The 12,576-nt window shown below is 36.8% G+C and overlaps 1 protein-coding gene across 1 annotated transcript in view; it reads left to right on the plus strand.

Annotated features, from left to right (window-relative positions):
- KCNH8 (potassium voltage-gated channel subfamily H member 8) overlaps nt 1-12,576 on the plus strand; it is a 190,078-nt gene that overhangs the window by 131,671 nt on the left and 45,831 nt on the right. The window contains exon 7 of the mRNA XM_063303872.1: nt 1,733-1,937. Coding sequence (XP_063159942.1) covers nt 1,733-1,937 — 205 coding nt within the window. The remainder of the gene's footprint in view (nt 1-1,732; nt 1,938-12,576) is intronic.

The raw sequence follows: 12,576 nt of genomic DNA on the forward strand, positions 1-12,576 counted from the left end.
TGATGACACACCCATTTCATAAATGACCCTTCTTTTGATGTACACATCTACAAAGCCCCTTTCCTTCTGTATATCAAACCTGGCCTCTTCTTAGAAGATGTGATCCATATAACAAGCTGTGCAATGTTACCTACTTTGTTCTTTTATTTAATTCTTTATCAAGTTTTTTACCCTGTGTATGAATTAAAAATCCTGCATCTAATGAAATAGGTTCTTGCCTATAAACTGTACCATGGTGGCTGGCAGTCTCTGAACTGCATGGCTATTAGTTGCTTTTGTCTTACGTCATTTTGCTTGAAAAGCTTAACCTAACTGATCAAAACTGATGAACCAGAAAATGAAGTTCAGCAGGCCTTGTATTTGTGAGCATATCAAATTGAGCCAGGCACAAGAGACGAATGCTGACTCTTCATTTTCTCTTGTCCAGTGTTTGGTTGTGAAAATGTGCTTCTGTATGTATTTCAGACCTTACAGGAAGAGACAGATCTACGAAGAACAAAGAAAAATATTGGGAATGAATAAGAAATAAGATTTGATTTATTACAGTCATCTACAAAATTTCCATCACTATTTTTATAAATTGGGGTTTTTAGAAAAATGAAAATTAAATTAACTTCACTGAAGTATATAGTGTCCCATCCTCTCCCCAGATCTGCTTTTTTTCCTTTTCTATTATACCTTTTAGATTATAATATAATCAATATAATGTGTCCATTGAACAGCAGGACATGCTATTCTAGTATATGCCAAAGGAGGTGGGCAACCTACATCCTCATGGTGACATGCAGCCTCACAATCCCCCACATTTTTTTTAATGTTAATTTTTTGGGGCGGGGAGAAGAGGCCAGTTCTGATATAGAGAAGGAAAGGGGCTTTGTAGATATGTACATCACAAGAAGGGCAATTTATGAAATGGGTGTGTCCTCATCCCTCAAATGCCATAACTCATGCATTTCCACCACCTGTTGTAATGTAAATATCATAATGCTCCTTTTGCATATACGAGAACAGCATGTCCCACTGCCATGGAGATCCCTGTGACCACTATTTGCAAAATCAGCAACACGGTTTCCCACCAATCTGAGGAAAACAATACAGTGTAGCACAAGCCATGAAATAAGATTACCATCAATGCTAAAAAAAAAAAAATCCACAAATCAGGTGGGGAAAAAAAAATCTCACCCGGCCCTATTTGTACCAACCTCTCACTCACTGGTAGCTTTGGAGGGGAGAAAGTGAAGGAGGAGGAGAGTAATGTAGTTTTAGCCCATCAAAAGTTTCCCCAATTCGAATGTCCTACTGAGGGCAGTGCCGGTGTCTTTTTTTTTTTTTTTAATTGTACTGAGTGTACAGAAATTTTTAGCTGTGTTGTATTTACTAAGAACAACATGGCAAGAACTAGAATCAGATTTTTTTTCTAGAAACTAGAGAAGGGGTAAGTAGCATCAGTTACAAATCATAAGGTAACATGCCATCAGTAGCAGTTCCTCACTCTTTCTGCAATGACTATAATAACCCTTTTAAAAAAAGCAATAATATTTACATTTCTCCCCTAGTTTTGGTACTATTTCAAAAAGGCAAATAGAAGACATACATTTGATAAGTAGACAATATGTATATGATGATCTCCATCCTAAATTGTAATACATGCCTGACTGAAAATAACCGTGGACCAGTTTTATAATGTTTGGAAATATAGATATAACGTTATTTAACTTTCTTGTATGTTTAGGTGTCGATTGTTCACCTTCTCAAGACCGTACGCTTACTGCGCCTTTTACGTCTTCTTCAGAAGTTGGATCGCTATTCCCAGCACAGCACGATTGTTCTGACATTGCTGATGTCCATGTTTGCACTGCTGGCTCACTGGATGGCTTGCATTTGGTTTGTCATTGGAAAGAAGGAAATGGAAAAAAAACCATTGACATGGGACATAGGTAAAGATAAGCTTTCTAACTTTGGAAACCTGTCTTGTAAAGATTAGAAAGTTATAGTGTTGCACGTGCACATGGAGATATTATTAGAGATATACTGTATGCCTTACGGATTTTGTTGCATGGTTGAGTAGGCACTGTAATCAAGCAACTTTTCAGGCTTTCCAGTGAGAACAAAGATACTCAGAGCAATATCCTAATGTGTTCCTGCAGTCCTATAACTAGGTGCAGGATTGTTTTAACTTTGGAGGCAGAAACTATAGGCAATCAATCAATCATAATTTATTATGGACTTAGACAGTACAAAAGCATTTTCCTGTGCACTCTGCAGCAGTTTTGAAGCAGCTTTTATCCCCAATTTTTTCCCTGTTTTCAGGAAATCCTGCTTCATCATACCTCTGGGCTTCTGGTCCTAAGCAGGTCTTTTGAGAGGAATGATGGCTTGATGATTTGAGGGTTTCCCCAAACAGCAACTGCTATAGATAACTGTTTTATATATTTTGTTGATCCTCATTCTCAGCATTTTGAGGTTGGCAAAAATGAAGACAATCACAGATTATGTTCAAACTGCTTTGGAGGACTGGCTAATGGAGCTAGTGTAACATCTCTTGTAAAATGACTTAATCTTGAATATTAATTGATTGTTTATATGCCATTAAGTCAGTATCAACTCTTAGCAGCCACATAGAGTTTCTTCAGGTGGATCTGTCCTTGTCCTGCTTCAGGTTTCAATTACACACTCACACAATTTCTATGGAAATTAGCAGTTTACTCAGGGTCAAGGAAATAACAGTGGACAAGGAATGCAAACCAAATCAGAGTTTCTGAAAAAAGAAGCTTGCCTGGGTGTTTTGCTTTTAACAGGAACATGCAGAAGAATAGTCAAAATCCAGCCCAAAGTTCCAAGAGCCAGGACAGGGTTGTCAGCCAGTCCAGAGGTCAAAATTTCACAAGCAGAATCCACAGGAAAGTCATGCAAGAACCAGAGATCAGACAGTTGTTTCCAATGAAGGAACCTGGGTCAGAGCTGCCTCTAAATCAGGATGCAGCCAGCTGTCTTTAATCAGGAGAATTACTCCCTTGCTTGGCAAGGAGCCTCATAGACGTTTTTGCTTGGTTCTCCGCCCTACTCACCAGGTGCAAGGGCTTGGAAGCCTTATGTCTTCATCATCTGACTGCTCCAGCTGCTCAGGTGGTACCTGTGTTTGATCAGCCTCAGGTGATTCTTCACTTTGTCTCTCCTGGGGCTGACATTCCACAGGTTCAGTTGGAGCAGCTTCTTCAGATTCAGATTCAGAGTCTGAGTCCTGGGCCATGACAGTCCTCAACCTTGTCCTTCAGGTCTTCCAACAGTGCACCCATTGCCACTATAATTGGGTTCATCCACCTTGCTGCTGGTCATTCTCTTCTTCTCTTTCCTTCCACCTTTCCCAGCATTATAGACTTCTCCAAAGAGCTATGTCTTTGCATAATGTGTTTGAAGTATGATAATTTGAGTATGGTTATTTGGTCCTCAGTTGAGAGCTCTGGGTTGATTTATTTGATGATCCATTTTTTTTTTCTTGGCTGTCCATTATATTCTAAGTTCAAAAGTATCAGCACTCTTTCTACCCTGCTTTTCCAAGTCCAACTTTCATTTCCATAGTGTGTCTTGGGAAAACCATTGCCCGCACCATTCTGAACTGTATGGGTAAAGACACATCCTAATTTTTGAATATCTCTTCCAAGGCCTTCATAGCTACTCTACCAAGTGCTAGTCTGTAGTGTACTTCTTGCTACTGGCTACTGCTCCTAGTTTATCATAAAAGGCAGAAGCTATCCCCAACTTCAATATCTTAACTGTCAATTTTAAAGCTGGTTGTATTGTCATTAGTTTGGTCCTCTTTATATTTAAATTTAATCCCACTTTTTCACTGTATTCCTTGTAGATCCTTTGCATTTTCAGCTATCAGAGTAATGTCATCAGCATAGCACAGGTTACTGAGGTTTCTTTCTCCAGTTTTAGAACCATGCTCTTCTTCTTCCAATCCATCTTCCCTCAATATATATTCCATATACAGTTTGAATAAATTAGAGGAAATTATACATCCTTGTGTCACTGTTTTGCCAACCTAGAACAGTATGTTTCACCATGTTCTGTCCATACTATGGTTTCCTGATCTGTGTATAGACTTTGCATGAGGACAATGAAACGTTCTGGGATTCCCATTTTTCTAAGCACATTCCACAACTTGATATGATCAACGCAATCTAAGAACTTTCTATAATCAATGAAGCACATGCTGACTTCGTTTTGCTTTCTCAATTATCCACTGTGCATTAGCAATAAATCTTGAATATTTGTGTAGATGAAACAAGTACAATAAAAATGGAATGCACAAATTAATGTAAACACATGGCAAAATCTGCAAAATAAGAACTACTGTACATGAAAGAGATTTAAAATAGAATTATATTATGATGTTTTAGTTGTGTTATGTTGATGTAATGGAATTAAAAGACAGATTAAAATCTTTGGTATTTGATATAGAGTGGTGCAGGTATGAGGGCTTTGCTTTCTAGGATGTTTCATGAATGTGTTATAAAAGGTAATTAAATTAGTATTTTTGGCAGCTACTCATGAGTTACTTGGATCTCAAAATCTGTTAAATGGGAATTATGTTACATATAGAAGTCAGCTGAAAAGGTTCTAGCAAACTAAAAACATTAAGGGTTGTAATCATTAGATATTTCCATTAAGGAGCAGAAAAGGAAAAGTTATAATATGGAGATGTCAATTATTGAGTGCCAAGATATGGAAATATTTGCATATTAGCATTTATGACATAGAAATGAGGAGACTAAACAGCAGATTAAATATTTTTGGTATAGCTGGCCATTCTTTTTAAACTACTAATCCATCTGCAAAGCAAATGGGCTATAATAAACTGTAGATGGATTAAAGTAATTTACTGATGTCTTGTAAAGATCCTGAGATCAGCAATTACGCATGATACTGTTCAGTTACCAGAATGGAGTTCTAATTAAAACAATTTTATATATTCTCATTCTTCTTTATCTGAACATAGCTAGGATAAAAATCTTGCACTGAATGCTAAAGGCCTTCATTTTTGTAACAAATAATATTGTAAGGGGACTGGCAAATATGAAACAAGTGGCAAATGGAAGAGTGATTTTGCAGTGAAATATTCTCAGTCTCAAGTCAAAAAAGTCAAAATAGTAAATAGTAAATAGTAAATAGTAAATAGTTATTTATTTATTTATTTATTTATTTATTTATTTGATTTCTATAGCCACCCATCTCAGTGAGTGACTCTGGGCGGCTCAGCAAGTGACTGATATCTACAAATATATTGTAGCAATATTGATAATTAATCTGGTTTTACTGAGTTTATATTTTTATCAAATAAACATATTGAATAAATAATAATATTTATAAATAATAAAAATTACGGCACCATTCCACCAATTTTAAGCCCTATTCAAAATAGTTTATTTTAAGGAAAGGACTCTGAAGAGTTGATTAGAACAGAATCCAAGAGATTGTTCTGTTATTCTGAGCTTCTCATCAGCATACTTCTATTAACAGTGAGCTTTTGATTCCATGCTAGGAACCAGTACTTTTTGGCTTTCCTGGGCCTTTTATTATTTTTTAAGGAAAATCTGAACAACATTATTGGTTTGTATAGACAAATGGATAACTCTAGAGTCCATAAATTTCATTTTTTGTTTGTTTGTTTGCAAAATTATGCCTATGGGATGCCATCAAGTTCAAAAATAATTATCTGTCCCTTACTTCTTACATTGCTTCCTTCCTTTGAAGGAAATTAAGAGAAAATAAAATTATTTTAAGCTGCTAGAGCAGTGTTTCTCAACCTTGGGAACTTTAAGATGTGTGGACTTCAACTCCAGCCAGAAATCTGGGCGCTGAAGTCCACACATCTTAAAGTTCCCAAGGTTGAGAAGCACTGTGCTACAGCTTTTGTTAAACATGCTACCTGCTTTCAGCAGTAACTTGAATAGCACAGCTCCTGTTTTATTATACAAATGACTTTAATGAAAACAGTCTTTGAAAAAAAAACCTTTGGATTCTTAGGAGTATAACTACATGCCATTCAGATCTGTACCAGTCAATGAGTTGATTATTTTGAAAATGTTCTTTGCTGCTAACTATATTCTGTGCACTAGAACATCATGATCTTTTTAAAATGGACAACCATGGAAAGCAGGTTAAGGTGAGGCCAAAGAGTCAAGAGGTTCCTTCCTTGGGATCAACAAAGCTCCCAGAAATAATTTGTATAACATCTTATAATTTCACCAGCAGCTTTTTGTTTTCTTTTTTTTTTAAGGAAAGTTTTTTATAAGCTCACCTTAATTAATACTGTATATGTAGTGATTAAAGAAAGATAAATTTCAGAAGCATTACATTAATATCTACACTAGACAGGCCTACTTTTCTGAACTATATTTCTTCAGGCACAGTTATCATCAATATTTCCTTAATTCTTTATGGTTTCTTTCTGAGCTTTAAATAATTATTCCTATTAAACCTTCATTTATTCATTTGCTTGTCTGATGCTGTAGTACTGACATGAGCACACAATCCCATACACCCTTATTTATTCATTGATCCCAGTGGGGCTTCCTTCTAAATGTCTGTGGGCGTGTGTGTACACACACACTTACATTGTAAACTTGTAATGCTCCTTACATCTGTTCCATCAAGATCCTCAGGACCTCTACTAGGCTAAATTTCTTTCCATAAGCATTATCATCACATACATCATACCCTGAGAATACTGACAGAAAGATTTTAATGGCTAGAAAGTTGTCCCAGGTGAATGCTAGTAGAATCTGAAGCATTCATCATTCTCTTCATTAGTACTTCTGCAGTCACCGGTTATTCTTGTCAGCAACTCTGAGGATGCATTTTGAATATATCCTTGAGGGCACGGACTTGTCTCTATCACCATTAAAATTCAACCTTCCCACCCCCACACCCTGCCTCCGAAACAATGATGTGACTAGGTATAACCAGCAAAGCAGGAGATATTATACAAACCATCTATTTTAAAAACTGGATCTCCAATATACAATCCACAAATCAGCCTCATGAAAACCTGCAATTTAATCTAGCTCTGCTGTTACCGTTTCAGGAGACTAAAACATACAAAGGTTGGAATTCAACAACGTAGGTCTTGTTAGGTAACAAAAAGTTTCTCTCTTCCTATGTAACATATAAGTGCATAATAGCACATACTGTACATGCTGTAGTTAGAGCTGATTTTGAGGTTCATAAAAAGCATGGTATATATCTTTCTAATTCCTGTATTGTTAGAGGACTCTCTCTTTCTCTTGCCCTGGATCAATGCTACATGGCATATCTGGCAGTAAGGGTTCTCCAATTCTTTCAGTCATGGGCAAGTGCTTTGGCATTCTTCCATGTGATATTCAATGCCTTCAGGTCTTGTATCAGTGTTCTTCACCATGTTATTCAAGGGCGTTGGGGGGGTCCAACTCATTGCCACTTTAGGGATCTGGTTGTTCTCCATGAGAAAGATGTGACCAGCCAGTTGGAGTCTTCTACGTGCAACAATGTTATGAAGTTTATACGAGCCACTCCTTCAGAGCACTGCCTCATTGGTGATGTGGTCGAAATATCGGATCTTTAAGATTCGGCAGAGGCATCTCTGTTGGGAGACGTCAAGCCTCTTGTTGATACTTGCTGATGCCTTCCAAGTCTCGCTGGCATAAGTAGCTGTCAGGATCACAATAAAAGTGAACAGATGGAGCTTAATCTTCAGCGATATGGATGGCGAGGACCAGAACTTATTCATCCTCCGAAAAATGGCTATCGCCTCCCAATGCGGCACTTAACGTCTGCCTCTGCATCTCCATTCAATCACACTACCTAGATAGGTGAACCTCTCTACTTCCTCTAACTGCCACAGTCTGAGTACAATTCCTCATACTGGGGCTGTGAGCTCACATGCGTGATCTTCGATTTCTTGGCGCTTATCCTGAGGCCGACTTTGTTTGCCTCGCCATCCAAGACAGTCATGACTCATCTTCCTCAAGCAAGGCTATATCATTTGTGAAATCCAAGTCACCAAGGTGACTTTGGTCAGTCCAGTGTTAGAGGACTGCATGATATAATATTCCTTCACACCGAAACTCACTGATTATGCAGACTTGGCCTGTTGGACAAATAAGTTCTAGCTAAGCGTCTCTTGAGGTGTTTTTGAATGCACACGTTTTTGTAGGAAAGCTGTTGACCAAGCTGTTTCCAAAATACCTGACACTTCTGAGAGTGCTGAACCATTTAAATAGGATGCAGACTGATGGGTGACTTTGGGGCAGTCACTGTCTTTCTCCCCAACCCACCTCCAGAAATGGTTCTGGGTAGACTAGCAAGAGAGAGCATTATATATGCCACATTAAGTTGTACAGAATAAAGATAGGATATAAATGAAATAAATTTATGGATTTTTCTTTTTCCCCTTAGCATATCTCATGCTAGAAGATTGGGTTTTTGTGGCATAATTGCAGAAAATGGCATTCATAAACATTACTGGTTGGAATTACTGCTTATTAAGATTTATATTTCATTAATTGAAATAGGCACCAATCTGGCAATTCCAAAACAAAACAAAAAATGTTTTACTTTCTCAGTAAGATGAGAACCATACATGGATTCAAGAGAACATTCTTCTTTGAAGATTAGAGATCTTGTAGCTATTCAAGAATACTTATATCTCAATAATGTAGCCAATAGCTCTTATTCAGAGTGTAGCATTACACTGAGAAAACACAATTAAATATCTGTTGGTTTAAATATTGATCTGCTCCAGTTACATGTAGGTGGCATATGACTTTAGAGGGAAAACAGTTCTATGGATGAACAGAGCTATCTACCCCTTTCATGCTTTTGGTTGGCTCCTACATCCAGCCCTTTCCACAATGACAACTTTTCCTCAGTTGGCTTCCAGAAGGTGCCCAGTTCTGATAAAGTCACTTGAGGGGGCAGGAGTGGTTTGACCTCGCTGTTCATGTGTTCTATTACTGTCCCACCTACATTGTTACAATTGTGTCACTGGTACCTTAGCATTTAAATATCACCCAAATCTTGGCATAATAATCTAGTTTGGCCCTGAGGATCTGAACACAAGACAAAGTTCCTCAGATAGCAATGGCTTGGCTTTTCCTGTTCCCATGGAGGCTGTATGAAACAAAATAAACATTTGGCAAATATCCAGAAAACTGGGGGCAGCATAAACAAAAAAGAAAAAAAAAAGCGTACACTATCATAATAACCTAAGCATGTTATACAGTGCTCAGTGTACATCTTTATTTTTATTTATTTATTTTATTAAATTTATTGTGGCTGCCCATTCCAAAAAAATTCCCCCAATAGTTGCTATTCATAGCTGTAAAGAATAAAAGAAGTAAAGGTAATCTGAGAACCAGATTACAATTTTGCAAGACATGTGTTAGTTTTCTCCATTTTCAATTCCAAGAGTATTTTTGAGATTGCAGTCTAAAAAGTTACTATCAGAATACTTATGGTAATTCAAATCAAATTCAAATCAAAAGTCAGATTGAAAAGGACCAATTAAAGCATGGAAGTGCTCAGAAAGTACTTTAGACTTAAGGTTCGTGGTAGTGGCCAGGAATATTTTTAACAAGTTGTAGATTTTCATGGAAATATTGTATCTGGCATCATTTATGCCTAATTACATGGATATGATCACTTTGGCTCTACGTAGAACTGTCTTGCAGAAACCTGGTTGAATCAGGTTACAGATGCGAAGTTCTTGGATATTAGTAGAAACACTGAACTTTAATAACTAGTTTATATTTCTAGTCCCAAATCTTGAACTAACCCTAATTATTATTAATGAAACAAGCTAGTTTCATAATTCTCTTGTTCTCTGTAACTAGAAATTCAGTCCATACAAAAAGCCAAGTCATGGTTGTTTAACTATGGTTTATTGAATAAGCCACAATTAGAAGGACTTTCATAACATGCTATACCATAGAGTACGTTCTGAAAACCACAGCAGTTAACATTTGCATGATACACTATGCCCAAACCAAACATACAATTCTATGGATTAGTATGATGCATGAACCCAATTATGGTTACGGCTAACTAAAAAAGTTTTAAAAAGTTAACCAAAATTATTAAAAATTATTTTTAGTTAAAAAATATTTTTATAGTTATAATAATCACAAATACTAGATACAAAAATCTTTAAGCAGTGAAGAACCACATTTGGCAGCTTTCAACCCAGTCTTACTTGAAAGTTTTTTTTTTAAAGTCTCAATATCAAGTTGATCATCTGCCAACATAATACTTCCAGTGTCTCTTCAGGACCTTGGTGCATATATATTTTTTGTTAATGAGATAATAGGTGAATTTGTATTTGTAAAGAACTCCATTTACTTCAAGAAAGTTAATCTGCTCTTTGGCAAGTCGAACTGCAGAATCTGGGAACTTCTGGCTGGCCTACTTCCCATTTCCCTTTGATGCGCATCATTTTTCCTGCTCCAGAGAAGGGCTGCCAAACATGAACAGGCTGGCTTCCACAATCTCACTGTAAACCAAGAGAGTGTATATGGCACAACTGGATTTTATAATCCAAATGCATGACAGGTGTCTTCTGTCTCTCTCACCGTTTTACTTCTCAGTGCTTCTCTTTTCAATTATTTTAAGAGGAGGCAGTGATCAATAGATCCCACTGAACTTGATGCTACCAGGACCAGTTCAAGAAAGTTGACTGCTTGATGCCCCTTTCCATCCCCAAATCAAGTTGCAGGATGCTCAAGGCCAGCCGCCAAGTTATTTTGGTTCCTGAAGCAGAAAACTCCTCAAATGCCAGTCCTTACTTGACAGTAAAGTACCAACAATCTTAACTATATATAACAAGTAATTTATATTACACCATTTTCTGCCTTTGTGTAAAACTTCAAATTATTTGTTTCAGGTAGTTATCTCACCTTTCTTGGTAGCTCTAACCCTGGGTGGTATTTCTGGACATGCTCCAGTAAAGCTGGAATGAAAATGTTAACTTCATTTCCAGTCCTAGTTATACCTTATATAATTCATCATATCTTGATTACCTGACATTATTTTCATTCTACCACATTAGTTATGAAACACTATGGAAACTGACATCACCATGTTTATCAGGCCATTGGACTCATTGTATTAAGGTGTTACTGGTGAAGAAAACTCTGTCCGGCTGCCATTTGTGTGTAGAATATGAAAGACTTGACTTTAAAGGAGGTTGTCAGCAGGAAGAAACCCTGCATATCTATAAAAGAGAAGAAATAGAAGAATGTAAAGGTTTTCATTCATATGTATACCATAGAAAAGACATTCAAACAAAACAAATGTTGATAAGCTAAAATTGGGCAAGGGTGTATTGGGAAGACTGGGTGATTTCAGCCAAAGGGTGATGTCTTTTTTTCAGGGCAGGAGTAATGATAGTATCTAACTAATGGTAATAAAGCTTCCAAATTTGCTAGATTGACCTACAGGAAGGCAAAAAATGAAGATAATATACAGCTGAATAGTACTCTGCTTTTTCTAGCACTTGTTCAGCTATGGAGAAAAGGGACTGACAGGAAAAATAGAAAGCAGAGAAAAGCAGAAAAGGTGAAGAAAGGGGTGGTAATAGGAAGGAGAAAGATGACTTGGTTGATGGAGAAAGAAACCAGCTACAAGATTCCCAGAGAGGAAATGAGTAAATTACAACAGGAATTGGCTGGGTCAGAATTTGGCTGCGTGAATAAATATAGATGAAAATAATTTGGCTGTGAATCTCATATTTATTTGGAAGGAAAAATTAAATTTAGGAGAATTTACTTTGAGATTATGAAGAAAACACTTGGCTCATTTTCTGTGGAACAAGCCAATCTGCTGGATATAAGAGTAAGGATTTATATTATGGAAGGGGAATCATACTGTACATTACCTCTGCCTTCTTCTCAAGCTCTTGGAGGAATTAAATTTCTTTCAGCTTCACCAGTTTTCATGCTTTTGCAGGCTTTGTTGCACCATGTTCAATATATGAGTTGGTATTAGTTTCTGCCTGCACCTATTCAACAAGGTATCTATTTTCAAGTGTCACTAATTTGCTGTGTATGGAACCGGTACAGTATTTGGTTGATGGATATATTCCCTGTGGAAATCATTTTACTGATTAGGTATTTCATTCCTTTCATGATGTTCAACTTGAGGTCAGAACACTGTCTCAAAATTTCAGATGTTTGGATGCACATTTACTGTTACAGTGAAAAGTAGGACTAAGTTTTGCTTGTTTGCTAAGCAATACTTTGAGATCATTGTAAAATATCATAAATATTGAGAATGAAGAGTAATTTTTTTTTCTCTTAAGAAGCCCATTTTTTAAAACCATCATATTATCCTGGAGAAACCTGCCATGCTTGTTAAAGTTCTGGGGCTGGCAACCCTTATTCAACAAGGAAAGAGACCAATTAAATTGATGGCAAGCTATGACAGCATGAATGCTGCAGGTTGGAATAAAATCTATGGAAAATAAAGTATTGTGATGTCAGAAGCAAGTTTAAGCTAGGTAGTTGCTATTCTTATAAAATAGATAAAGGAGGTTCAGTA

This window comes from Candoia aspera, chromosome 4 (genome assembly GCF_035149785.1).
Source record: "Candoia aspera isolate rCanAsp1 chromosome 4, rCanAsp1.hap2, whole genome shotgun sequence".
Lineage (NCBI taxonomy): Eukaryota > Metazoa > Chordata > Lepidosauria > Squamata > Boidae > Candoia > Candoia aspera.